Raw genomic sequence first — 25,176 nt, forward strand, 5'->3', positions numbered from 1 at the left:
GTAGTAGTAATAATAATAATAATAATAATAATAATAATAATAATAATAATAATAATAATAAGTCCGGTAAATTTTGTTGGCAGGTTAAGACTGGATTTAGATGTTTTACTGTACTATATAGTAATACCAATGATTTAAGTTTAAAAAAATAAAATAATAAAAAAATAAAAAAATAATAATAACAATAATAATAATAATAATAATAATAATAAATATATATAATTGCCTAAATAGCTGTGCAAATTATGAAATTCCAGATGTGTTACCCAAATAAATGATTGTGACTTTACAATTTACATCACATAAACAATAACTGCATGAATATTTAATTCGGTTGCATTTCACAGGTAGTTTAAGATTTAGATTTTTAAAAATTGAATTTAAGGGAATACTAATATTTTTTTTTATGTTTTAAAAGCTATTACAATTATGAAAATATGACTTTTTTTATTAGTTTATAATGGAATACATTTCTCATAATGTAAAAATTGTTATTACATTATGAGCTCAGGATTTTATGTTTTGAGAAAATTTTATTACAATAATAATGTAATACTTATATTATGTGCAGTCATTTCATTATGAGTCACTACATGCACTAATAACCTTGATGTTAGATTTTAAGAATTTTATATTAGACTCCTACTCAACTTGCAAGTCATTTTTACAATACTTTGTAGTTGTCCTGTTACATTTGTTAAAATTGTGTAAAGACATGTAATCTTTTGTGCTTTACATTACTTTTGCACTAGTGATGGTTCCATAAGGTGCAAACTCTTTCCTCAACTTCTCATCATCAATGCCGTCATCTAGATTTTTTACATAGAGATTAACACCCTAAAATGAAAAACAGTGCATGTATCAAAACATATCCCTAAATATCAACATACAATTAAGCATAAGCAAATCCTTTTCACATGATTAGGATATCATCTAATTCAGGCAGATTTACAGATGTATAGAAGTAACCACGCAGGTAAGCATGTGTTTGTACCTGGTAGCGTTGTATGCGCTCCTGCTTTATTTGCTCAAACTTGCGTTTGAGTTCTCCCTGCCTCTCCAGTCTTTTCTGAGCTCTACCCACATACAGGACCCTGCCATTCAGCTCTTTGCCATTCATTTCAGTTACTGCCTACCACAAAGAGAAGGAAAGACTTCAGTCTCCATATCTCTGGGATACTAACACGTACCATATAACAATTTGTTGGATTACCCTCCTGGCATCTGTGTGGTTTTCAAAGTTGACAAATCCAAAGCCACGAGAGCGTCCCCTTTCATCAGTCATCACACAGACACTAAGGGTCTTACCTGTGAACCAGATCAAACTTCAAGTAAGAGATGCAGAATTGATTTTCTTTATGAAAAGTGCTTGCCTGGGTATTATAGATCTGGGGTCATATATATAAATATGAATTCTCAAAAATGCTCTTAAAGAAAAGACTTAAGCTTTGACTTTAATTTAAAAAAAAAAAAAACTTGTAAAAAGTAGGACTTGTGCAAGGGCTAAGTCTAAGACTAATTCTGGGGTTAACTGAGGTGACACTTAAGTGTTAGGACCTAAGGACTGCAATGATATCAACCCAAAAATGGCAACCCTCAATCTCAGAATTAGCCTGTTCCAAAAGTTTGGGATTGGTACGATTTTTAAATGTGTTAAATATCTCTTATGCTCACCAAGGCTGCATTTATTTGATTAAAAAATAAATAATAATTATAGTGAATTATTACAATTTAAAATTAACTTTCTATTTGAATAAATTTTAAAATGCAATTTATTCATGATACAAAGCTGAATTTTCAGCATCATTCCTCCAGTCTACAACAGAAAGTTCAAAAAGAACAGCAACAACCATTTTAAGATTGACAATAACGAATGCTTTTTGAGCATCAAATCAGCATATTAGAATGATTTCTGAAGGATCATGTGACTGAAGAAATTATGCTGAAAATTCAGCTTTGCATCACAGGCATGAATTACATTTTTAAATAAATTCAAATAATAATAATAATAATAATAATAATAATAATAAAAAGAGTTATTTTGAACTGTCATAATATTTCACAATATTACTGGAGTTTTTTTTTTGTGGTATTTTTAATCAAATAAATGCAGCCTTGGTGAGCGTAAGAGACTTTTAAAAACATTAAAAATCTTTAACGGATAATATCTATCACTAATTTAGTTACAAAAAGAATACCTTGACAATCAAGCTTGTATCATTTTATTAAATCCCTGTCATTATATAACTCCAATTATATAATATATTTTTCTAAAAAAAAAAAAAAAAAAAACTATTTAGGAGCTGAGACCTTAACACATAGGAACCTTAATGCAATCACACTTATTCTTAAGTCTAGAAATAAGACAAAAAATTATGTTATTCTTAGAATTTTGACACTAAAGACTAACATTTTACTCTGAGTGGCTATATGAAGTCAGTGATTAAAAATCCCTTTATAAAATTGTTTACCAAATTCAGTGAAGATGGTCTTCAGTTTTTCAGTGTCAATATCTTCACCAAAGTTCTTAATGTACACATTGGTGAACTCCATGGCTTTAGCCCCCAACTCTGCCTCACGCTCTTTACGAGATTTAAAATGACCCACAAACCTGTAAATGCAGATTTAAAAAAAAAAAAAAAAAGAAAAGAAAAAAAGAAAAACCCATAAAAAGACATACAAAGAAAATTGGCAAATATGATTCATTTCTCCAGTTGAAATAAAGGTATATTCATATTTTGAGCTGTGATGTTTATGCATGAACTGAAACCATGGACAAAACTCAAAGCACAAATGAAACTGAACAAAAAGCAGTGGTTTTCATCTTTTTTGACTCAAAAGCCCCTGTTGTCTAAAACATTGTGTATATCCCACAAGATATCCCAGAAGTAATTATGGCAAAGCAGCTGGTTTAAAAACCTCTTATTGATATATTAAATTAACATGGTTAAGTAATTTAATATCATTAATAAACTTCAATTAATTTTGTGATTCCAGAAGTTATGTTCTATATTAGAGAACTCCATGTTCTATGTAAAAAAAATAAATGTTAAGGAAAAATGAAAATACATGATTCGGTTCTGAATCTTGATTTTGTTTTCGAGCATTTAAATTTAGAGTTACATATACATATACATACACACACACACACACACACACACATACATACATACATACATATACACATACATACATATACACATACATACATATACACATACATACATATATATGCGCGTTTATGTATAGATGTATGTATGCATGCATATATATAACTTTTTACATTTACATTTAGCAGACGCTTTTGTCCAAAGCAACTTACAATTTAGGACTAAGTTAAGTGAGTCATCGTGAAGAGGCAAAAACAATGCAAGAAGTGCTCAAAATACAAAGTTCAGGCATTGATCAGAGTAGCATAAGCCCGATAAGGGAGGATTATAGGAAAGGAATTTTTTTTTTTTTTTTATGAGGTTAAGTGCTCACGGAAGAGATGAGTTTTCAGGGATTCTGCATTCCGGATGAGGGTGGGGAGAGCATTCCACCAGCATGGAACCGTGAATGAGAATGTTCTGGAAAGTGATTTTGTGGCTCTCTGTGATGGAACCACGAGCTGTCGCTCACTGACTGATCGTAGACTTCTGGTAGGGATGCAGACTCGTAGGAGTGAGTGAAAGTAGGAGGGAGCTGACCCTGTGATAGATCTGTAAGCAAACATCAATGCCTTGAACTTGATGCGAGCAGAGAGTGGTAGCCAGTGCAGAGAGATGAACAGAGGAGTGATGTGGGCCCTTTTTGGCTCATTGAAGACAAGACGAGCTGTAGAATTCTGAATAATTTGTAGAGGTTTAGTTGCACATGATGGAAGTCCAGCCAGAAGAGCATTGCAGTAATCAAGCCTGGATATGACCAGGGCCTGGACGAGAAGTTGTGTTGAATGCTCAGTTAGGAAAGGCCTGATCTTCCTGATGTTGTGCAGTGCAAACCTGCATGATCGAGCTGTCTTTTATTGAATTAAAACAAATGAAAGGATATTGTAAAATGCCATTAAATCAAGAATCTGTGATTTGTTATTTCTTTAACCTTTATTTAACAAAAAAAGTTTTCATTGTTTTCATCGACCAACTTAATTGTATTTTGATGGCTCCAACACACTCCAAAAAAGTTGGGACTGAGGCATGTTTACCACATCACCTTTCCTTTTAATTGCACTTTTTTAATCATTTAGCAATTGAGGATACTAATTGTTGCAGTTTTGCAAGTGTAATTTTTGCCCAATCTCACCTGATACAAGACAGCAGTCTGATTCTCCTTTTCATGATGTGCCATACATTTTCAATAAGAGACAGATCTGGACTGCAGGCAAGCCAGTCAAGCACATCTCTTCTAGAGTGTAGTGTATAAGAAACCACTCTGTAGCACGTGCAGAATGAGGCCTGGTCTTGCTTCCCATGTGAAAGATGTCTTGATTGCAGTACGTCTCTAATCCCAATATACGTCTCCACCTCAATGGTACCTTCACACATATGCATGTCACCCATGCCGTTTGCACTGATGCACCTCTATTCCATGACTGATGTTTGCTTTTGCACCTGTTGCTGATGAAAGTCTAGATGGTCCCTTTCGACTTTGTGACTAAGAACTCGATATCCGTTTTTCCCCAAAACAAGCTGAAACATGGACTCATCTGACCACAGCACACCTTTCCACTGTCTTTTGGACCATCTGAGATGAGCTCGGGCACAGACAGAGTACTCGGTGGCATCTCTGATTTTAATTGATGTATAGATTTCTTCTTGCGTAACAGATTCAAGGTGCATTTTTTGATGCAGCGGCAGACTGTGTTACGTGACAACGTGTTTACAAATTACTCCTGAACATGTGGCTATTGTAACACAGTAGCATGACTGTTTTTCATGCAATGCCATCTGAGGGCTCGAAGGTCACGCACATTCAACAGGAATTTTTTTTCTGGATTCCCTGGATCTTTTCACAATATTATATATGGTAGATGGTGAAACCTAAATTCCTTGTAATCTTGCATTAAGAAATGTGAAATTGCTTGCAAGCAAGCAAACATGGGTCATGGCTCACCTCTTTGTGACAAATTTCATGAGAATTGTCCAAATTCAAAAATCACATTTCTTAATGCAAGATTGCAAGGAATTTAGGTCTTTCACCGTCTACCACATATATAATATTCCTCAGTCTTTACTGAGCCTTTGGTGGATGTTCCTTTTATACCCAATCATGATACCCTCACCTATTACCAATTCACCTGCTTATTGTGGACGGTTTTAAAATAGTTTAATAGGGTTTATTTTAAAATCTGGTCACTTTTATTTAGCCTCTGTCCCAACTTTTTTTAGAGTGTGTTGCAGCCATCAAAATCTGTTTATATTTACAAATTTAAATTAATTTGAACAGTGAAAACATTGATCTTTTTTTCTTTGTACTTTTTTCAGTTAAATAAAGGTTCAATAGAATTAACATATCACAGATTCTTGCATTTTTTATGCATTTTAATTTTAATGCATTTTACAAAATTGTCCTAACTTTTCTGGAATTGGGGTTATACTTCTAAGTCATCCTACGACCCCCTAGTTGAAAACCACTGGTGTAAAGGAATGTTGTACCACAAACCCCATTGACAATACTTACACTTTGCGATCATTCAAAAGCATGCCGTTCATTGTGTCAATGGCTCTGTTGGCAGCTTCTTGGGTCTCAAAGTGCACAAACCCATAACCCTTTGAGCCGTTCTCATCACAAACCACCTAGAATGAAAAATAGGCTAAAATGTTAATGCCCGTTCACACAAAGGACAACTAGAACAATAATAATAAAGACAAAAAATCATTCTAAATGTAAAAGAATAGCAAAGTCCACACCACAACTATAAAGATAACTGCACAGTGAAACAATATCTTTGGAATCACTTTCAAAACGATTTTTCCCCCCCCCAGTTGATAAGCGTTAAAAACATGTTAATCAAGATCCATACTACTTTAGTATCTAAAAGCAGCAGATGACAAAACTGCAGCACATGCTTATAATAAACAAAAGTTATCATCCGCTGGTGTGGATGCCAATATATTTATAGTTATCTTTATGGTTTTCGTTTTTGGTGTGAATGAGCCTTTACTGTGGGGAAAAGTTGGTGCATTAGTTGCAATGATGATACTTCCTTTTTGATTAATTTCAGTCATCTTTCATATAAAAATGCCTTTAAGAAATTACAAAACACTGTGATGAAAAAGGATGTACCTTACATGACAAGATGTTACCAAAAGCAGAAAAGGTGTCATAGAGAGCCTTGTTATCAATAGACTCATCCATGTTCTTGATGAAGATGTTTCCCACACCAGACTTTCTCAGCCCTGGATCTCGCTGTGACCACATGATCCTGATTGGACGACCCTTGATGACTTCATAGTTCATTGTGTCAAGGGCACATTCCGCTTAAATATGGGGGGGGGGGGTTAAAATGCAGTAATTAGAGTTTCGGTAATTAATTTTTATTAAAAAGTATACTTTTCATTCCACTTGAATTACTCAATTCAAATCAGAGTTCTTGCTTGCTAAATTCCAGAACCAAAATGCAATTAAAAAGCATTCTTAATTCAATTCTGAATGGTGTAAAGGAATTCAAAACCCTAAGAGTGTCCTCACCATCAGCAGGCTGCTGGAAGTTGATGTACGCATATCCAAGGGATCTCCGTGTAATGACATCACGACACACACGAATGGACATGATCTGACCAGCAGGAGAAAACTTCTGGTACAGCATGGCCTCAGTGACGTCAGGATGAAGGTCACCGACGTACAGAGAGGCTAACGGGTATGCTGGTCCACTACTATTCATCCTTCAAAAGCACCCCACAAAAGAGTACTTTATTATCAGAGAAACTTGACTTTAAAGTGATTTTTTTTTTTACACTTATCATGGCCCTTTTGGCTGACAAATTTTAACATTATTTAGCCGATTAAATGGTTTTCTAGCTAGTTTGTCTGTGACTTGTTGCTGTATCAAACTTTAGATCTCATTAAAATAACCCTAATCAAACTAATAAATAATAATAATAATAATAATAATAATAATAATAATAATAATAATAATAATAATAATAACAACAACAACAACAACAACAACAACAACAACAACAACAACAACAACAACCTCCAATTATTTTCTCAATTCTCCATTTCCATTTGCCTGATCCAGCTGTTCATGCACTATTACACAGCAAAACGCATTTTTGAAACGTAAAGTGGTTCCAAACTAAAGGCTTGGACCATACTAAAAGATGTTTTTAAATTTTATTGGATTTTCAAAATGTGAGCCCACATTTTTAAATTTTTTATTTTTTTTTACCTCAGACTTAATCAATCAAGCTCAGAGTGCTGGAGTCAAGGGCAAAGCTTTGAGGCCACAGTGACACTTCATGGTGTGACCAAACAAAATGCAAGAGGTGTTCGGACATGCCTTTTATACAGGGAATGAATGGCATAAGGCTACGCTCACTGTCAGTACAAATACAATTGTGTATCCGACTGAAATCGGATTTAAAATTATTAACTGTCGACATTGTGTATTGTTGCATTGGTAGGTAAATGCCAAAAACAACAACATGGAGGGGTTTACAATACATATTTTGTCTCATTTACAACATCGCCAACCATGTATAGCCGCCGTGTTGGGCTACTGCATCTTAGTTATGAGGCAGTGGCAGAAACGTAGGTGGATGGTATGCGTGGCTTTATTCTGTGCTGTCGTCTCAGCTGGTTTCAAAACATGTCTCCGTTGTATTCCGTTTGTCCGAAACTTTCCAACAACACAACCTTTTTTCTGCAGCGACTTTCAGCATGTTTCATATAACTACTGACTATTACGTTTTACGTGGCGTGAGAAAGTCACAGGAGCTTGCGTTTATTGTCGCTGAGACTCGCACACCAGCTCAGAACGTTGAGAAGTACCAGCACTCATTTCACAGAAGTCTAAGAGTCTACGCTAGCATATTGATCAATGCGTTTGAAACATGACCCCAAATTCAGTTTATATTCGCGTTTCCTGATTTTACATTTAAAACTGGACAGTTGGAAAATCTGAAAGAACTTAACACTTCATTATCAATATAAGTAAGTCATTTTAACATCAACATCATGGTAAACAAATATGCGCTAGTCACATGCACGATTTAATACCCAGATTGCACACATACATCGCAGTGACATCTATTTGATGTGCATGTTTTCATCTGTAAGAATTTAATCTGGACAATTTGCTTGTCTGCAATGAGTCTATGAGAGTTCACCTGTCAGATGTTAAAGCGCACCTATTATGCAAAATCCACTTTTACATGGTGTTTGGACATAAATGCGTGTTGGCAGTGTGTGAACAATCAGCCTACAATGATGAAAATCCACCCTCTCCCTTCAATTTAATCCCCATTAAACCAAAGCAGTCTCACGAGGGTCAATACAAAGGGACAATGCAAAACACAGGCTATGTTAAAAAGTTGTTACTCAAGCCAAGGATGGATCAGTACCAAATGTTCATGATCAAGCTTAGTCTCCAGAGTGATACTGGTCACAGCAGTAATGAAAGGGAGAGCATGCACTTTATTACAGTTCATAGGAGTTGTTTTATGGATATAAAGTTTACCAGTTTATTAAGCACCCCCGAAAAGTTTTTCATTTTGTTTTATGCATGAAATGTTTGAAAGATTAGCTTATATTGCTTTCGAATCTTATGAAGTATGAAATGACAGCTAGGCCTAGTTGTAAAACATTAAATAAATTGTACTATCAAATGAATACACACTCATGGTAATTATAGCTAAAAACCTATGCCCCCAACCAGTCCCGGCTGCAGGAGGAAACGACTGAGGGGGTATGTAAAATTGTTAAGGGGGCTTAACTTTATACCATCAATGAATACACACTGAGATCTCACTTTGGAACGACAGATTTTTAAATGTAGCGCTTCCAAAAACACTCCATATGCAACTGCGCAGGTAACCAGAAACCGAGTTTAAATGGCGTAATGATGATAGATAATGTCCTACCTTTATAGAAGAGCTGCAGTCTCCTTGATTTGGCAATGAATTTCCTTAGTAACCTGTCATGCCATTCTTTCTCTTTGAATTCTGCAGTTAGATCACGTTCAAATGCCAATTGGATAAGTTACGCTTTCCTCTGGTGTGACATGCTCCGTATGTGCGGAGTGAACACATTAGTGAAGGTGGAAAAAGAGTTTTCACAGGTGGCAGTGGATGCCCCAAAAGTTATTCCATGTCTGAGTGCAATGTAAACCGTTGGCATTGCAGCTAGAGCCCCAGAAAACTTTTGCAGTACATCCAGAGTGGTCCATTTCTCCCTGTTAGAAAGAGCAGTTTCAGTCCGTATAAACTGTCGAGCGACAGTGAATTCAGAATCCACAATTTCTGTTTTGGTTAGGTCCAAGAGTGGTTTAACCGTTGAACTGTCCAGAAAGTCATTGCTTCCAGGGTCGAGAGCACACAGTGCTTTAACCAATTGGCTGTGACATTTCTCCAATGACAGTGACATTTCTCCAATGACAGTATCAAATTACTGAAGAAAAGTATTTTGCATTCGGTTTCATCTGCTTCATCACTTTGTCCAAAGGAACTTTCCACTACAAACTGCTCGAGACCCTTGGTCACGTATCTTCACCGTTTGGAAGAATTCGCTTATTGCCCGTCATTGCATTGTGCCCACAATGCTTCAAACTCACTGTCACAATGGAGATTCTTAATGCATTTACACACACACTATGCACAAGTTTTAGGCCAGTGTACAGATCGGTTTCTTTGGCCTGAAGTATCTTGTTTGCGGGATCTAGGAGAAGGAGGATCTTGTGTACCATCAAAGCAATGAACTTAAAATCCGCTTCAGATACCGACTTCACCAAGCCTGCAGCCTCCAGCTTTATGTCTGTGCTGTACACTCTGCTTGCGCATCGCAAACCTATGCGAGACAAAAAAAATTCACAATGTTGTCATAGCTTCTTACTATGACAGACGCTGTTGCCAGGTGACCTGTCCACCTTTGATCGAGAAGTCTTTTCAACATTTCGCCATCGTATTGGGGAGCTACTGTTGGTTTCTTCACAAATTTATACAGGTTGTTGCACACATTGAAAAAATGCTCAAGTACATTCTCTAATGACATTGCACGCACCACCACCAAATGTAACTGATGGTTTAAACAGTGAATGTATGGCACTTCTCTGTTCAATTTATCCTGTAGAATCTTTTGCAAAACAAAAGGCTGAATCGGTGGAACGTGAATATTCTAGCCATTCCCTTCCTTTAAACCAACCACTGCAGAATGAACGTTTCCTGCCATTGAACATATGACCTGGGTATGATTGCAGGCAGACCTGGACTGGGGGGCTCTCTGTTCCGAGGTCATTAGGCAGCGGAGGTGGTTGGGGTTCAGACGGGGCTGCCGCTTGGGCCTGGCTGTCCAGGTCGGCGCTCGTGCTGGGTGCTGCTGGCTCTGAGTGTTGGCACTCTTCAAAAAATGCAGCTGTATTTTGATGGCTGTCATCTTCGTCAGGCTTACTCTCAATCACACTTACAGTGTCCTCCTTATGGTCTGAAATACGCTGCATATACTTATGTCCATTGTTGATTATTAATGATAATTCACATTTTATCTGAAACTGAATTGCTGATAATATCACAAGTTCACAAATGGATATTTGCTCGGCGGACACCGAATGGCGCGGGGTCGGATAAAACCACACCCCTTTAAATTTTAACAACTATTTTTCATGTGACTTTTACCCACTCACCTCGTGAAATAAAAGATAAAATATAATAAAAGATTATTATTGTTGTTAACATAACTGTTGCAAAATAAATATTTTTTATACAAAAGAAGTTTTGAAATATGCGTTGTATATCTTTGAGAGCAGAGAAATACACTCACACAAAGATATACAACGTATATTTCAAAACTTCTTTTGTATAAAAATATTTATTTTGCAGTTATATTAACAGCAATAATAAGAACTTGTTGTCGAAAAAACAGCTATTCAGCTGATAGACACCGTGCTGCGGTGTCATAGGAACAACCCAGGTAAAGATAATGAGAAAATTTTGTCTTTCGCTGCTCCCTTCGCCAAGTGCATTCCAAACCATTCCCTCGAAGTTGGTACTTTGGAGTAGCAGGGCACATGCGTGCCATTATGCAGCCGTTTAGAATGCACTTGCTGAAGAGAGCAACGATTTCCTCATTATCTTCACCTGGGAATGTTCCCATGACAACGCAGCACAGTATCCATCAGCTGATAAGCTGTTCTCACAACAGAAATTTCGTATTATTGTATTATTGCTGTTAACATAACAGTTGCAAATAAATATACATTTTATATCAAAAGTTTTTTTAATTATGTGTTATATATATATATGTGTGTGTGTGTGTGTGTGTGTGTGTGTGTGTGTGTGTCCGCGCGACCATCCCATCTTTCGACCCTGCATTAACCTAACACATTTCTTACCTATGAAACTTACAGTATTTAAACATGACACAAATGTGTGAAATATATTACAAACAAAAAACAACTTAAATTGCTATGTTTGTAAATTAACTCGAACTCTCCTGCCATCCACTTAGCTTTAAAATGAATCACGAGTATTCGCTGGGTCACATGACGTAAACTGGTCAATTTATCATCGCATGTACCCTACGCTAACGGCCTTGTGGAAGGGCCCTTCGCAAAGGGATTCAGTTGTTCACTTTTGTTTGGAACACCCCTACAAATGGCGTCCCCTTGCCGAAGTGCCCTTCAAGGGCGCAAAAACCCCATTTGGAATTTGACCATTGTGAGCCTAATTAGTAATGGCGTGGTTTGTAGTAGGCCCACTGCGGGACGAGAGGTGGGGAAAAAAAAAAATCGATTCTTAGATGCATCGCGATGCGGACGTGGACGATTCTGAATCGATTCACAAATGTAAAAAATATTAGATTTTTCTTTTCTAATAACGTAATATTGACAGAACGTGCAGTGCACGGACAGTCTGTGGCGTGCACATAACAGAGACGCGCACATAACAGATGGTTGAGCGCCAAATTCGAACGGCACCCTCTTCGTTAAAAGCTAACGTATGGAAAATTGGCAATTTCATTGTGACCTATTTAGTATTTTTTGTATGAGAGCTGCTTTCTGTATTGTTTAGTTTTCACATCAATATGCTGTTAACCGATCTGTTATACGTATGTTATACTGCCCTCCACAGTCACAGTATGTATCAGTGCAATGCCAGTCACAAAAAGTTACATTTTGACTGTGCTCTCTGCAGATGTTCATTCACTTTTTTTGTATAAGCTGTTTTTGATTGTGGTAGGCTGAACAGCAAACATTTCAAGTCATAACTTTTTATTATTTAGTTGTGTATAAAAGCGGCTTTGTATGTTACTAATTATTCAGAATATGCGTAAGTCCACAAGCATTATGTTTGAATGAGAGCTGCTGGTACATAATTCTATATTTTTGAACGAAAACTGTTTGTGATTTTGCTACAGCAAAATGTTTTTTTTTTGTGTTTTTTTGTCTGAAGGATTATATTGCTCATTGGAAATAACAGGAGGATGTTGGTTAGAAGTCTATTATTAAATGCTAGAGATTCAGAATATGCTGAAGTTTGTAATCATTTACTACAAGTTTGCTGCTAGTACAGGGACACATTTATTTTCCTGTTGGTTCTTTGCAATGTTGGGACATATGCTGGCTAATGTAACTTTACAGTTGACGTGCCAAATCACTTCCATTTGTTTTATTAATAAAATTAATATAGGAAGTAAATTCATTATGGGTCATAATAAATACTTTCCTTTAAAAGTACCAAGTAGTCAAAAAAAAAAAAAAAGATGCATCGATAATCGTTATATACCTATATGTCTATCATCATATAGAAACTGTGTCTGTTCCCCGAATTTGGAAATCCAAAAAACGTCCAAACCCATCTAAGGTTAAAAATTTAATTGATGTTCACCAAATAAAAAACAGCTATAATACAGATGAGCAAATGCTAAAGCTTGGGTTGCTGAATATTTGATCCCTTACTCCAAAAGCACTTATTGTTAATGATATGATTACAGACTATAATCTAGATGTGTTGTGTTTGACAGAAACCTGGCTAAAACCAAACAATTACATTACTTTAAATGAGTCCACCCCGCAAGATTACCGTTATAAACATGAACCTTGTCTGAAATGCAAAGGGGGAGGTGTTGCTGTAATTTATAGTAATATTTTCAAAACCACTAAGAAATCAAGTTTTAAATATACTTCTTTTGAAGTGTTGGTGCTTAATGTAAAAATATATAATGTAAAAATATATAATGTAAACGATAAATCACGTTTGAGATTTGTGCTGGCTACTGTATACAGGCCACCAGGGCACAAAGATTTTATCAAAGAATTTGCAGACTTTCTATCAGAATTAATATTGACTGCAGATAAAGTACTAATTGTTGGTGATTTTAATATACACATAGATAATGAAAAAGATGCATTGGAATTGGCATTTAAAGACATTGTAAACTCAATTGGACTTAGACAACACATGTCAGGACCTACTCATTGTCGTAATCATACTCTAGATCTAATATTATCACACGTGATAATAAAAAAAAAAAGCTTCAAACCCAGAAGTTTCCAAGCAGCACAGCAGTAATGACTTTATGAACTTCTTCACTTATATGATTGATAATATCAGGGACAAAATTATAACTATGCAACCGTCTACTACAGTATCGCATCAGGGAGTGCATTTTAGTCTCCCTGAGGAAAAATTCGATTCATTTATCGCTATAGGAGAGGAAGAATTTTGCAAACTCGTTAATTCATCTAAATCTACAACATGTATGTTAGACCCTATACCGACTAAGCTACTGAAAGAGATGCTCCCAGAGGTCATAGATCCTCTTCTTAATATCATTAATTCGTCTTTGTCTCTAGGATACGTACCAAAAACCTTCAAGCTGGCCATGATTAAACCGCTTGTTAAAAAAACGCAACTTGATCCTACAGAATTAGTCAATTACAGGCCGATCTCGAATCTGCCTTTTCTGTCAAAGATATTAGAAAAAGCAGTATCCTCACAACTGTGTTCCTTTCTTGAAAGAAATGATATCTGCAAGGATTTTCAGTCAGGATTTAGACCGTACCATATGTATCTCTTGATCTTAGTGCTGCATTTGACACCATTGACCACAACATTATTTTAAATAGACTAGAAAACTATGTTGGCATTAGTGGAATTGCACTAGCATGGTTTAAATCATACTTATCTGACCGTTATCAGTTTGTAGCAGTAAATGAAGAGATGTCTTATCGATCACAAGTTCAGTATGGCGTACCATAAGGCTCAGTACTAGGACCACTGCTGTTCACTCTGTACATGCTACCATTAGGAGATATCATTAGGAAGCATGGCATTAGTTTTCACTGTTATGCTGACGATACTCAGCTGTATATTTCTTCAAAACCTAACGAAACTTACCAATTCACAAAATTAATGGGATGCATAGCTGATATAAAAAATTGGTAATTGGTAAACTAGTAATTTCCTACTTCTAAATTCTGGAAAAAAAAACAGAGATTCTAATTATTGGACAAAAAACTCCCACACATAATAACCTAGAATACTGTCTAACACTTGATGGCTGCTCTGTTAAGTCTTCGTCATCGTTTAGGAACCTGGGTGTGCTCTTTGATACCAATCTTTCATTTGAAAGTCACGTGTCTAGTATCTGTAAAACCGCATTTTTCCATCTTAAAAATATATCTAAATTACGCCATATGCTCTCATTGACAAATGCGGAACAATTAGTTCATGCGTTCATGACATCAAGGCTAGATAATTGTAATGCTCTACTGGGTGGTTGCCCTGCACGCTTAATAAACAAACTACAGCTGGTTCAAAACGCAGCAGCTCGAGTTCTTACCAGAACCAGAGGGTTGTTCCATAAAACAAGATTAGAATACAAGCCAGGCTTATTTTGGTTAGTCAGACTTATTGTCGGTGATTTCTGTTTCATAAAGCAAACTTAAAATAGTTCAAACTCAAGTTACCCTGGCAACTTATGCTGGGAAACTAGCCTGGTCCAGGGCAGGCTAACTGTCAGGCTAAGCCTCAGTTGTTACACAGATCCTCTAACACTGACCGACATTACCACTGACACTCTCTCACCATTATTGGACTTTATTAACCATTATTAGTCCAAAAATAAATACACAGTATACAGAAAATCAACTTAAATAAGGCTACAATGATAAATTAGACAATATAGACATAGGCCTAAATACAATATATATACTACAGGTTTTCTTTTTTTACTGGCTGAATGTTTTGTGCCCAAGATTTAATTAGATTGTTTTAAAGATTTATGAATACATTTCTCTCTGGTTTTGTTTGGCAGCTGTAGTACATGTTTATGATTAGAAGAACATTAGAACACAATCTAAAAAAAAAAGCTTTGTAAAGCAGAAGTTAAAATCACAAAATTAAAAATAAATAATTACAAAAGCACAGTATGAATTTTAACTGGTAAGATGAATCTGAGCTTAGTAATTGACAGTATATTAGCCTACATTTGATTTACCCCATTACAATAGTCCCTTTACAGTTATCGCTATATATAAAAAATGTACTTTATTATGTCTTTCAATTCAAACACATTTAACACAATTATACAAATTGACAGTTCCTTTAAAGACATCATATTTTCCCCCAATAAATATTCCTTATTTTTCCTTCTACTTTTTTTCTTTTGTGATAATACCCACCAACACACGATTAGAACAATAACCAAAAAGTACATAGTTAGACACTTTTACATGATTTAAGGGGGAAAAGACAAAAAACAATAAATAAATATTAATAAAAATTTAACATTCACATATTTATATCAAACTCTTATAATGACACATAATTCCTAATAGTTATTCAAGTAATATTATTTGAATATCAAATATTCAATATTAAATAAGCAAATAAATAAAATAACAAATAACTAGCCTAGAAATAAAAGGGAGGGAGGGTTATATAAAAATGTAGTTAATGTAGGCTAATATATATTCCTTTATTTTATGGAATATTTTTGATTTTAGAGTTGCACATATCTTTTCAAAATGTATACATTTGCTCTTAATTTCATGTTATCCTCTCCATAATGTACTTTAGAAACTAAATCTACTCATTTAAAACTGGGGATTCTTGCTTTCTCCAAAAAAAATATTGCATTAAAAGCTGTAATTCTCAGCATTCTAAATAAGTATACATCATCTTTATTAAGTAGCATAGGTCCTATACCCAAAACTATATTTTGTATCTTTATATATTTAGTTTCTTAAAATAAACTTCCCTGAATTAGGCTACTTCTAAGTTTACGGCAACTTATCCAACATCCTAAAGATAAATTATTATAATTAGAAGATATTTCTAGTGTTATAAAATATTGCATATTAATTTTCCAAGCAAAATGTATATTTTAGTAAGAATTATTGCGCTCCTATTTGGCGCGCATGCGCGCAGCAGCGCTCGTTCAATATGAAGATTAGCAGCAAAATGGATACATTTGCATGACTTTCTAACATTTACAGATGGAGAATATAACTGTAAAATGTAAGTTTTGCACTGAGGGAAAAAAAAAACATGTCACAAACGCATAAAACAGCACAAAATATACGCTGTTTGATGGTGGATTGATTTGATCCACGATCGACCTGTAGGGCTGCTTCAGAAACGCGTGCACACGCAATTATCTAGACTTGATAAACCTGGATCAAATTAGTGAGATTGCGTGAACTTCAATTACCTTTTATGGAACCACTTTAGCCCCAACTTATTTGTTAGGCTCATTCAAGTCCGGTTTTGGAGTTTAATCCCCGATTTTCTAAGCGTCTTTTATGGAACAACCCCCAGGAAGTATGACCATATTAGCCTGGTTCTGTCAACACTGCATTGGCTGCCTATTAAACATCGCATAAATTTTAAAATATTGCTGATTACTTACAAAGCACTAAATGGTTTAGCTCCGCAATACTTGAGCGAGCTCTTAACGCATTATAGTCCTTCACGTCTATTGCGATCTCAAAATCCCGGCCAATTGATTATACCTAGAATATCAAAATCGACTGCTGGCAGTAGATCCTTTTCCTATTTAGCACCAAAAGTTGGAACAGTCTTCCTACCATTGTCCGGGAAGCAGACACACTCTGTCAGTTCAAAGCTAGATTAAAGACACATCTCTTTGACCTAGCATTCACATAATACATTATAGACTTCTATAATTCAATGTTAGGCTGCATAGATTAGGTCAGCCGGAACCGGGAACACTTCCCATAAATCCTGATGTACTCGTTACATCATAAGAAGAATGGCATCTACGCTAATTTTAGTGTCTTTGTTTATCCCGAGGATTTCCCTCAGCCTGCCGGATCCAGGCCGTATCCAGATCTGATGAAGGACCTTCTTCGCCTCGACCCGATGACAATGCAGTGCTGAAGTGCCAACTAGTCTCTCCCTGGAGGATCCCTTTCCCACTCTACAGATCAAGCGTTGTCGGGAAAATTTCTTTTCGCGTACCTACCCCGAAGTGACAAAATAAAATAAAATGCTGTATCAAAATTTATAAGGAAAGACCAGTACTTTGTTTAGGCTTGGTTTGTAGGGAATTACAAACCAGCGCACATATATTCAAACGCACATAACTATAGAACCAATTCTTAATGCGCATGTAAATGCCATCAGCGTTTATCACAGGTTCGCGTTTAAAGCCTGTGTAGAGAAAATGGAGTCGTCTTATCGGCCCCTAATTTACAACAAACAAATGATCATTGCGACGGAAGCGAATCAATCAAAACTAACTTTAGCTGGAAAATCTCTGTATTAAAGAACCGCTATAAAGCCAAAACAATCTCTGTTACCTTAAATTATACGTTTATCTCTGTAAAGCTGCTTTGAAACAATCTACATTGTTAAAAGCGCTATATAAATGAAGATGACTTGACTTGACTTAGCCATTTCTAATTATTCGGGTGTGTGGAGGGGGGGGCATCTCTCATTGTCTATGATGGTCAGGCCCTGAGTTTAAGCATTTTAACTTTCACATGTGCATGAAAAATCAGGAAACACAAATGTAATCTAAATTTGCTTGCATAGACTTCAGTTCAATGGGCGCTGGTTCTTCTCGGCGTTCTGAGGTGGTTTGCCGGTCTCAACGACAATAAACACAAGCTCTTATCAGACCCATCCAGTGCATTTAAATCAGGGCTATGCAGTTTCGGGAATTTCTTCGCTGTATTCTCGCTTTTTGCTCGCAGGTTTCTCTATAGAGCTCCCCCTACAGCTTCGGAATAGATATTTGACAACACTGTCGAAAAACTCGTTGGCGACTTTCAGATACCAGAGGCTATAGATCAACGACATCAAAGTAGATGGGACATTCTTTAAAACGTCTTCTTCATTCGGGTTCGAACAGCGTGAGGGAGCGCAATAATGACAGAATTTTAGCAGATTTTTTTGCCGTAAAGCAATTCGTTACATCGCGAGACCTGATATCACACGATACTTCCTGACGCTGAGGCCCGCCGGCCCAAAGTTGCAAGGGTGGTTTTTCGGCTCACAGGCGCTTGGGGGGTGCGAGACGACCACCATTCAACCCGAAAAAAGTCATAACTATTCCAATGACTCCGAAGCTGTTCGGTTAAGGTAAAAAAAAGTTACTTAGTTCACCTTTAAATGTGATTAATACTGGATAATTTCACATGCACATACTTCCGTGTCTGTTATCAGATCTGAATCCCAACCTGACGATTTTTTACAGCCATGTTCGGGATAAAGATAATCTCCCGGATTCACAGACTAGGTTTAAGCCTAGTCCCAGATTAAATTGGCCTGGTTGAGCTGCAGAAGACAGTGTTGTCACTATGTCAAAGAGACACTGTTTTTTCCACAACATTTCCAAAACATGTTTATTTGACCTTCATAAGGCTGAGGAACTTGGAGTGGTTAAAATTAATTTGAACATTTTCAGGGTCTGAATCTGGCTTGAATTGGTTTGAAATAGACATTTATTCATATTTACATTAGAGATGAACTTGCAGTTATGGAGGGGCGGGACATTTCCCAAACAGGTGCTACGCGGTGCCAATCACAACACCCTGGGCCAGCTAACCAATTACACCCCAAAAACAAAATCAAGACTTCATGAAAGGGCATAACAGGACCCCTTTAAAATATGTCAGGCCTATTGCTTTGTCTCAAGAGTAACTTTGCAACTACATGTCAACTAACTGTCATTAGAGTATTAGTAGACTGTCTGCATAATATTTGCTAACACTTTATTTTGTTGGTCCTCCAACAGATATTCTACTTACTATAGGCTAAGAAGTAACTTGGCCTCTAACTATAACCTAACAGTCAACTACAGTCTACTAATACTCTAATGAGGGATAGTTGACATGTAGCTGCAAAGTTATTTATAGTTAGTAGAATGCCTAAAGTGGACTATGGAAATAAAGTGTAACCTTTTTGGTATTTATTTATTTATTTATTACATTTCCTTGTATATTCATGCATTTATTTATTTATTATTTTGGCAGCTTTGGAATTCCATACAAGACAACACACTACACAGGCAGATTGATTTTTACAAACAACTCGTTTGTAAAACGAGTCCCGACTGTGGACACGTGAAATCTCGACTTTAGAATAAACTAACATGGCGGACGCATGCAAGAAGAAATGGCGATAACAGTGTTTGGAAATTGGACTACTTTTACAGAAAATTATAAGTAATTTTGCTTTTATTATCACGTGATCCGGAGTGGAGAATGCTTGCCCTGCTGTACTATCTTGTGACCTGTTCTGCGGGACGAGTTGGGAATAGTGATGCTGCCATTTACTTATTAACTTTTATTTATAACGGACAACTGCCTCGTCTTCAATCACAGCTCATTTTCAAATTCACTGAAACGCGAAAAAGTTCCTTAAAAAGAAAATAAGATTTGCTATTCATTTTCAAAATGTTGCTAAATTTCACATGCATATGAGATATTGCATAGCATAGGCTATATTGTATACGTGAATAGGCTAGGCTACTATATGTGAATCGTTAAAATTGGGCACTCGCCAGCCACTGTATCTTTGGCCAAAAACTTAATGAACGTTTTATTTTAAAAACTTTTAAAACAAGAAACCCTCTGTAGAAACAATGTTAGTTACAGTTACCTGGTGTAATGTGGAGCAAATAAGCATATCCTTCAGTGTAAGCTGCAAGAGGGCTCCACCCCGTTGTGACTGTTTTAGTGTCAGTTTAATTATTACTGAGGAACACCTGTCATTTGTAACGCGCTCCACTGTGTAGCCTACCAATTAAAACTCATCTGTGAGAACTTTTTTTCCGTCTTGTTCCGCGTGTGAAAGTAGTTCTTGTGCGAGCTCAATGTACAATGATTTAAATTAATTCATATGTAGGCCTACGATAAATTAGATAAAATGTGGGCAACAACGATGTTGATAATTTATTGTGCTGTAGTAGGCCTACATTCAATAATCATCTGTTGTCTATTTTGGGAACATTTCTGGACCAGTAATACAAGAGTGCCTAACTCTCCAAGTGTGTGTGAGACATCTTTAATTTTCAGCAACACTTGAGTAAGTATTAATGTGTAGGCTATACTTTATCTTTATTGTATCTTTTGGTTTATATTCTTGGCTTCAGTTCTTCAATAAATTATACATTGCAATAAATAATCACGCTCATGGAGTATTTTGCCTAATTTTTGACTTTGGAAAAAAAAAAGAACTTGAGACTGCAAACACCACAATCCAACGCTTATTGATTTAGAACAAATAAAAAGATTTCATTATTCTTATGAAGAACAAAACACGTAGCAGCCTGAAACAATATCAGGGCATGTAAACATTTCAGCACTACTAAAATCACAGACATAGGCTATTTGAAATTGAATTTTGAATTGAATTGAATGTTGCATTTCTTGCAAATGTATGCATTCCATCACAGTACATTGTTCACTGACACGCCATTTGTGCTTCTTGCATATTGTATATAGCATATTATGTATTTTGTGTCTTTGATAATATGTTAGGCTCGTTTGAGATGCGCCTTGCCTTGCCTGAAATTTAGACGAGAATAGTGCAGGGTAGGGGAGGAGAGGAGTGAAAAAAGTTAACCCAAGACAGACAATGGATCATACACTGGATATTTTGAGCTGAATTAAAAGAGTTATGCATGAAATTGAGTTATTTTGAATTTTAGTTGAAAGAATGTGAGGAATGTAAATTACTATTTATTTAATACTTATCGATCAAATCTAGTAATTTAAAGGTAAATACAATAACAAAAAATCTCCCCCAAAATTGCATAAAAATAGATTAAATATAATCAAAATGAAAAAATAAAATAAGCTAAGTGAAGTGAAGTAAAAAAAAAAAAAAAAAAAAAAAAAAAAAAATGTATGTCATTTTAAGCCCCGAGGGAAAGATGTGTGAAAAAAAAAAAGTGTGAGGGAAGGATGAGGGTAAAGAATTTGACATTCAGAATTATAAAGTTTACTAAACTGTCAATACTTTTGACTTCATGCTCGTAATAACAAATAGTATCCTTTACAGTCAGTTAGTTATCGCATAACCCCACCCCCCCCTCCCCCCTCCCCCCGCCCCCCGCATGTTCATGTTGACAATCACTTTCCAGCAGCTGCAGCGTTGATAGGTGGCCTGACCATGACGAGTTTCATGACGACAGCAGGCCTGAAGGCGGAAGTAAGACAATCAACAACTGAACACGGAACAGCGATTGACGTTACCAGTAGTGTCTAGAAACAAACAGACTCAGAGGTATTTCTTAGTTTCGGATAATATAAAAAAATATGTCCGTTTTCGGCAAATTGTTTGGCGGTGGGGGGAAAGGCGGCAAAGGCCCAAATCCACAAGAAGCAATCCAGAAACTCCGTGAGACAGAAGAGATGTTAACCAAGAAACAAGAGTACTTAGAGCAAAAAATTGATGCGGAGCTATTAACGGCGAAGAAAAACGGCACGAAAAACAAACGAGGTATGTATTAAAAACGAATCGTCCCGTTTTGTCATATGTGTGTTAAATAACTTTAAAAAGAAAGCTACCCTCTTCTTTCGCCCTACCTGTCGTCGATTTCAGTATGGTTGGGTAGCTACACCCATGCGTCACTTGACCTAAACTGAGTGATAATCGAAACTATGAAGTCGATTTATAAAAATAAAACCTATGTCGGGTAGAAGAACGTATACGTTACATATATATGGAAGAACGTGGATAGGAACAGTAAAATCCCTGCTGTCACGAAACTGAATAAAATAGTTTTGACTTAAAGGATTGGATTTCATATCACTTAGTTACGTCTGATTAGTGTCATGTGATTTGTTGTGAAAGAACCGCCATTAACAGGGAACATGGTTAACTGCATCGAGTGTATTGTTAACATCCCACATGCGGGGAATTTCTTATTTGGGTATGGTTGAATGAAAAAGTTAGTTACATATGTGGGAAGGGAATTAATTTTTTCATGGGATGTGTATGTATATATATATATATATATATATATATATATATATATATATATATATATATATTGACATTCAGATGAATGGGAAAAATGTCCCAATTAGCCTGAATTAACCCTTATATTTTTTACCATTAAGTTATGGTGTGCATGTCTGTCTCTTTCTTTCTCAAGCTGCTTTACAGGCCCTGAAAAGAAAGAAGCGATATGAAAAGCAACTAGCTCAGATAGATGGAACTCTCTCCACTATTGAGTTCCAGCGAGAAGCATTAGAGAATGCCAATACAAATACAGAAGTGCTTAAAAACATGGGTTTTGCTGCCAAGGCCATGAAGACAGCCCATGAAAATATGTAAGATACCTGATTCAAATGTCTTGTTGATTCCTTAGCACAGAATGCAGCACATAATCATATTATTGAATGTTTTCAGGGATCTAGACAAAGTGGATGACCTCATGCAAGACATCACAGACCAGCAGGAGTTGGCGCAGGAGATTTCTGATGCCATTTCAAGACCTGTAGGTTTTGGAGAAGACTTTGATGAGGTTAGTTTTTTTATGTGGTCTGCAGTGTTGCCCAACCCCAACAGAAAGTTTTAGGAATAAAAAACATTATGACTGCATTATTTTAAGAACATTTGTGACATGTGACTCAGATGTTTTTGCTAACATTGAAGCACAAGGGTCATCTTAAATCATGCTGGAGAACATGATCATCAAGATTAACACAAACTTGTAGAGTTCTATGCTGCTAACAATAAAGCAAAAGGGAAATGAAGCAGATACTTAGGAAATTAGAAATTAACTATTGTTAATTTTTCAGTTCAACATAAAAAAAATAGCAATAGAAGCATTTTCACTACTGGACTTTTTTGTTGCACAGTGTATGTGTGAACAGTTATACCTAAACCTCTGATTAAGGTGAAATGGTTGTTAATACATTTTACATAGATGTGTCCCTCATTGCTTTTTGCTCCAACATTCTCTTCAAGTGCAGTTTCTTTTTTTTCTTTTTTTTTTACAGATGTTGAATGAACAATAAGATTCTTGTTTGTTTTTTTCTTTTAGGATGAGCTCTTGGCTGAATTGGAGGAGTTGGAACAGGAGGAACTGGACAAGAACCTGCTGGAAATTAGTGGCACAGAGGATGTCCCCCTGCCCAGTGTGCCTTCAAATCCATTACCCAAAAAAACAGCTGTCGGTTCGTTTCATGCTGTTCATTACATATCAACATAGTACCAAAATTCATGTGATTTAAGTCCATTAAAAAAATCGGTAACACTTTACAATAAGGTTCATTAGATAATGTATTTACTAATATGAACTGACAATGAGCAATACATTTGTTACTGTATTTATTAATCTGTTAATGTTTGTTAATAAAAATACAACTGTTCATTGTTTATGTTAGTTCACAGTGCAATAACTAATGTTAACAAATGCAACCTTTGCTAAACAAATGCTAAAGAAGTATTGTTCATTCAATAAACCTTATTGTAAAGTGTTACCAAAAAATCTATTGACTGACTATTGTAGATTGGTAATGATTTGTTTTGTATCTCACAAACTAATACATCATTTTAAATCAAAAGTAAACTTTACATATGAAGTTGGACTTTGGTAAGTTAAAGAAAAGTGGAATACCACTTTAATAGTCTTTAATACTAACATGCAGAGAGGTTCCCCTGTGGAAACCCTCAATAACCATCTGTCTTTGTGTTTCTCCAGCCCACAAAAAGAGAGAAGAGGAGGATGAGGATGACATGGAAGAACTCAAGGCATGGGCTATGTGAATTTACCCAATCTGACAGACTTTCATTGCTTGTCCTTGTTGGCTTGTGTAGGCAAACCCATGTACCTTCAGAGGGTTAACACTACAAAACAAATTTTCTGAGTTACCATGTCTCTTGCAGTATGGCTAAAATAAGTCTAGAAAAACAAGAGTTACAAACAAAAATAGATATGAAGCAGGTTTTTAAAGTAAATAAGACAATACAATCTGATGACATAATATATAACGTGAACCTTAAATGGCCATTGTTATTTAGGTAATGCATTGATGTTTCTAATTTTTGTTTCTTATTTGACTTCAGAAACTGTTTTTTTTTTTTTTTTTTTTGGTCATGAAATTAGCATGTTTGCCAACACACAAGTTTCATATTCATCAACTTTCTCTCATCTCGTCTGATATATTAAATATGTTCGGTACTGTTGTTTGCTTCAAACTTTGATCTTAATATGTTCTGTTAGATGAATGTTATTCAGTACTTCCAACATAAACATTTTTACAGCTTGATGACAATGCCGTAATGGTTTGGTGACAAACAAAAAACCCTGGATTAACTGACATTAGCTTCATATTTTATATATATATATATATATATATATATATATATATGACTGCCCATCATGTATTGTTTGATGCTGTGTCTGATTAGTTGCAGAAAATTACCTATTTAATAACAGACTTTTCCCATTGATATCTTTTCTGGTCTGATTCATTGATATGCTGAGGGTTTTCTCCTGGCAGTAGATGACTGTAATTATTCAAAACATACAAAATAAACAATACTACATTTT

General features: G+C 35.8%; 2 protein-coding genes across 2 annotated transcripts in view; one reads left to right on the forward strand and one right to left on the reverse strand.

The window, feature by feature from the left end:
* pabpc1l (poly(A) binding protein, cytoplasmic 1-like) overlaps positions 1–20,297 on the reverse strand; it is a 41,979-nt gene extending 21,682 nt beyond the window's left edge. Inside the window, exons 1-8 of the mRNA XM_084087425.1 lie at positions 20,268–20,297; positions 6,670–6,863; positions 6,265–6,458; positions 5,659–5,774; positions 2,472–2,611; positions 1,214–1,308; positions 995–1,132; positions 742–837 (exon numbers count right to left, since the gene is read on the reverse strand). Coding sequence (XP_083943551.1) covers positions 742–837; positions 995–1,132; positions 1,214–1,308; positions 2,472–2,611; positions 5,659–5,774; positions 6,265–6,458; positions 6,670–6,862 — 972 coding nt within the window. The 5' untranslated portion in view covers position 6,863; positions 20,268–20,297. The remainder of the gene's footprint in view (positions 1–741; positions 838–994; positions 1,133–1,213; positions 1,309–2,471; positions 2,612–5,658; positions 5,775–6,264; positions 6,459–6,669; positions 6,864–20,267) is intronic.
* Positions 20,298–21,801: 1,504 nt separating this feature from the next.
* Positions 21,802–24,945, forward strand: chmp4bb (charged multivesicular body protein 4Bb). The gene is made up of 5 exons (XM_084138351.1): positions 21,802–22,112; positions 22,771–22,948; positions 23,028–23,142; positions 23,665–23,797; positions 24,325–24,945. The coding sequence occupies exons 1-5, from the start codon at positions 21,929–21,931 to the stop codon at positions 24,387–24,389; spliced, it is 675 nt and encodes a 224-aa protein (XP_083994477.1). The 5' UTR covers positions 21,802–21,928; the 3' UTR covers positions 24,390–24,945.
* Positions 24,946–25,176: the final 231 nt, after the last annotated feature.

The sequence above is a fragment of the Abramis brama genome, assembly GCF_963993115.1.
Source record: "Abramis brama genome assembly, chromosome: 16".
In the NCBI taxonomy this organism is placed as follows: Eukaryota; Metazoa; Chordata; class Actinopteri; order Cypriniformes; family Leuciscidae; genus Abramis; species Abramis brama.